The following is a 1,504-nucleotide window of genomic DNA, read 5'->3' as shown; positions in this document are numbered from 1 at the left end:
GTGATGTATCTGAAGCATCATTCAAGAACAGCAAACAGTCCGAGTGCAGAGGTGGTGCTGTACCACCTACCAAGGTACACACACACACACACAACCACACACCACACACACACACACACACACACACACACACACACACACACGTTGGCTTATGTAAACATAACTTGTTGAAATTATATTTAATTGTTTAGTTTAGACTGTGGGCCGGTGTGTTCAACAATAGAAACAGAAGTGAAAACTGAACAGAAATTTACTCTGTGTGTGTGTGTGTGTGTGTGTGTGTGTGTGTGTGTGTGTGTGTGTGTGTGTGTGTTCAGGGAGGGTGCGTGTAAAAAGAGTCACGTGTTGAAGCTGAACACCACGGGGAAGTTTGCTCTGAACATCGTGGACAACCTGGTGGTGGTTCATCACCAGAGCTCCCAGGTCAGTGTGTGTGTTTGTTTGTGTGTGTGTGTGTGTGTGTGTGTGTTTGTGTGTGTGTTGAACAGTGTGGTTGTGTGACGGTGTGTCTTTTATTCTGTGTGTGTGTTTGTCTCAGACGTCTCTGATCTTCGACATCAAGCTGAAGGAGCCGGACTGTGCCGTCAACACACACCAGCCTGTCCTACCCGCCCGCTCCATTCACCCCTACAGGATCCCACTGTCAGGTACACACACACACACACACACACACACACACACCTTAGAGTTTGTAGCTTGTCTTGACTCTGAGTTTCTCTTCTGTCTCGTGTCTCTGCAGGTCCAGCTGTTGTCCCCTCTCAGCCTCCCGTCCCCTGTCAGCTCTGTATCCTTTACGTCCAACACAAGTTGTGTTTTCTGGTTTTCACTGTGTCGACTCCGTGTGTTGACCTTGACCATCACTCCAGACTCCTCCTCCTGGAGCGTCTTCCAACCTGACATCATCATCAGTGCCAGTGAAGGTGTGGAAAACACACACACACGCACACACACACACACACACACACACACACACACACACACTTGTACTTTTTCCTCAGTCCTGGTTTTTAATTCGTCCCAGTTTGGAGCTGATATCTCATTGTGTGTCTGTCAGGTTACCTGTGGTACCTGCAGGTGAAGCTGCCTCCAACTGTGAACCTGCTGCAGGACAAAGGCAAACTGATGGACTTCCTGTTACGACGGAGAGACTGCAAGATGGTCATCCTGTCTGTCTGCTCTCAGAGTACGTGTCTGTCTCTTTATCTGTCGTTAGACTGAAAACGTCCAAAGAAAAGATGTTGAACTGTGAAACCTCCGGACGAGTCGGATGAAAGAGATTTAATGTCATTACATGTGAAGATGTATTTTACATTATTGTGGAACTGGGACATGAAACAGTAAATACAATGAATAAAGTGTTGAAATAATAATAAATATAAATAAATGAAGGATATAAATTCAGTACATGAGGAAAGATTTGTTGTCAAAGATCAAATGTTGATGCTCCTTCACAGATTAATAAATCAACCAGTGACGTCGAGGTAAACAACTAAAGATGTGTCGT

At 45.5% G+C, this 1,504-nt stretch overlaps 1 protein-coding gene across 1 annotated transcript in view; it reads left to right on the top strand.

Moving 5' to 3' along the window:
- The window catches only part of LOC111652379 (regulator of MON1-CCZ1 complex-like), a 4,099-nt gene extending 2,698 nt beyond the window's left edge, over positions 1 to 1,401 (top strand). The window contains exons 6-11 of the mRNA XM_087173002.1: positions 7 to 74; positions 318 to 423; positions 539 to 647; positions 740 to 784; positions 867 to 920; positions 1,055 to 1,401. Of these exons, the coding sequence (XP_087029128.1) occupies positions 7 to 74; positions 318 to 423; positions 539 to 647; positions 740 to 784; positions 867 to 920; positions 1,055 to 1,218 (546 nt within the window). The 3' untranslated portion in view covers positions 1,219 to 1,401. The remainder of the gene's footprint in view (positions 1 to 6; positions 75 to 317; positions 424 to 538; positions 648 to 739; positions 785 to 866; positions 921 to 1,054) is intronic.
- The last annotated feature ends 103 nt before the right edge of the window (positions 1,402 to 1,504 follow it).

Source organism: Seriola lalandi, unplaced genomic scaffold (genome assembly GCF_002814215.2).
Source record: "Seriola lalandi dorsalis isolate HSWRI2012SDOR001 ecotype SW California unplaced genomic scaffold, Sedor1 jcf7180002053972, whole genome shotgun sequence".
Lineage (NCBI taxonomy): Eukaryota > Metazoa > Chordata > Actinopteri > Carangiformes > Carangidae > Seriola > Seriola lalandi.
The sequence above is the reverse complement of the archived record's forward strand: the minus strand, read 5'-3'. Positions and strand labels throughout refer to the sequence as shown.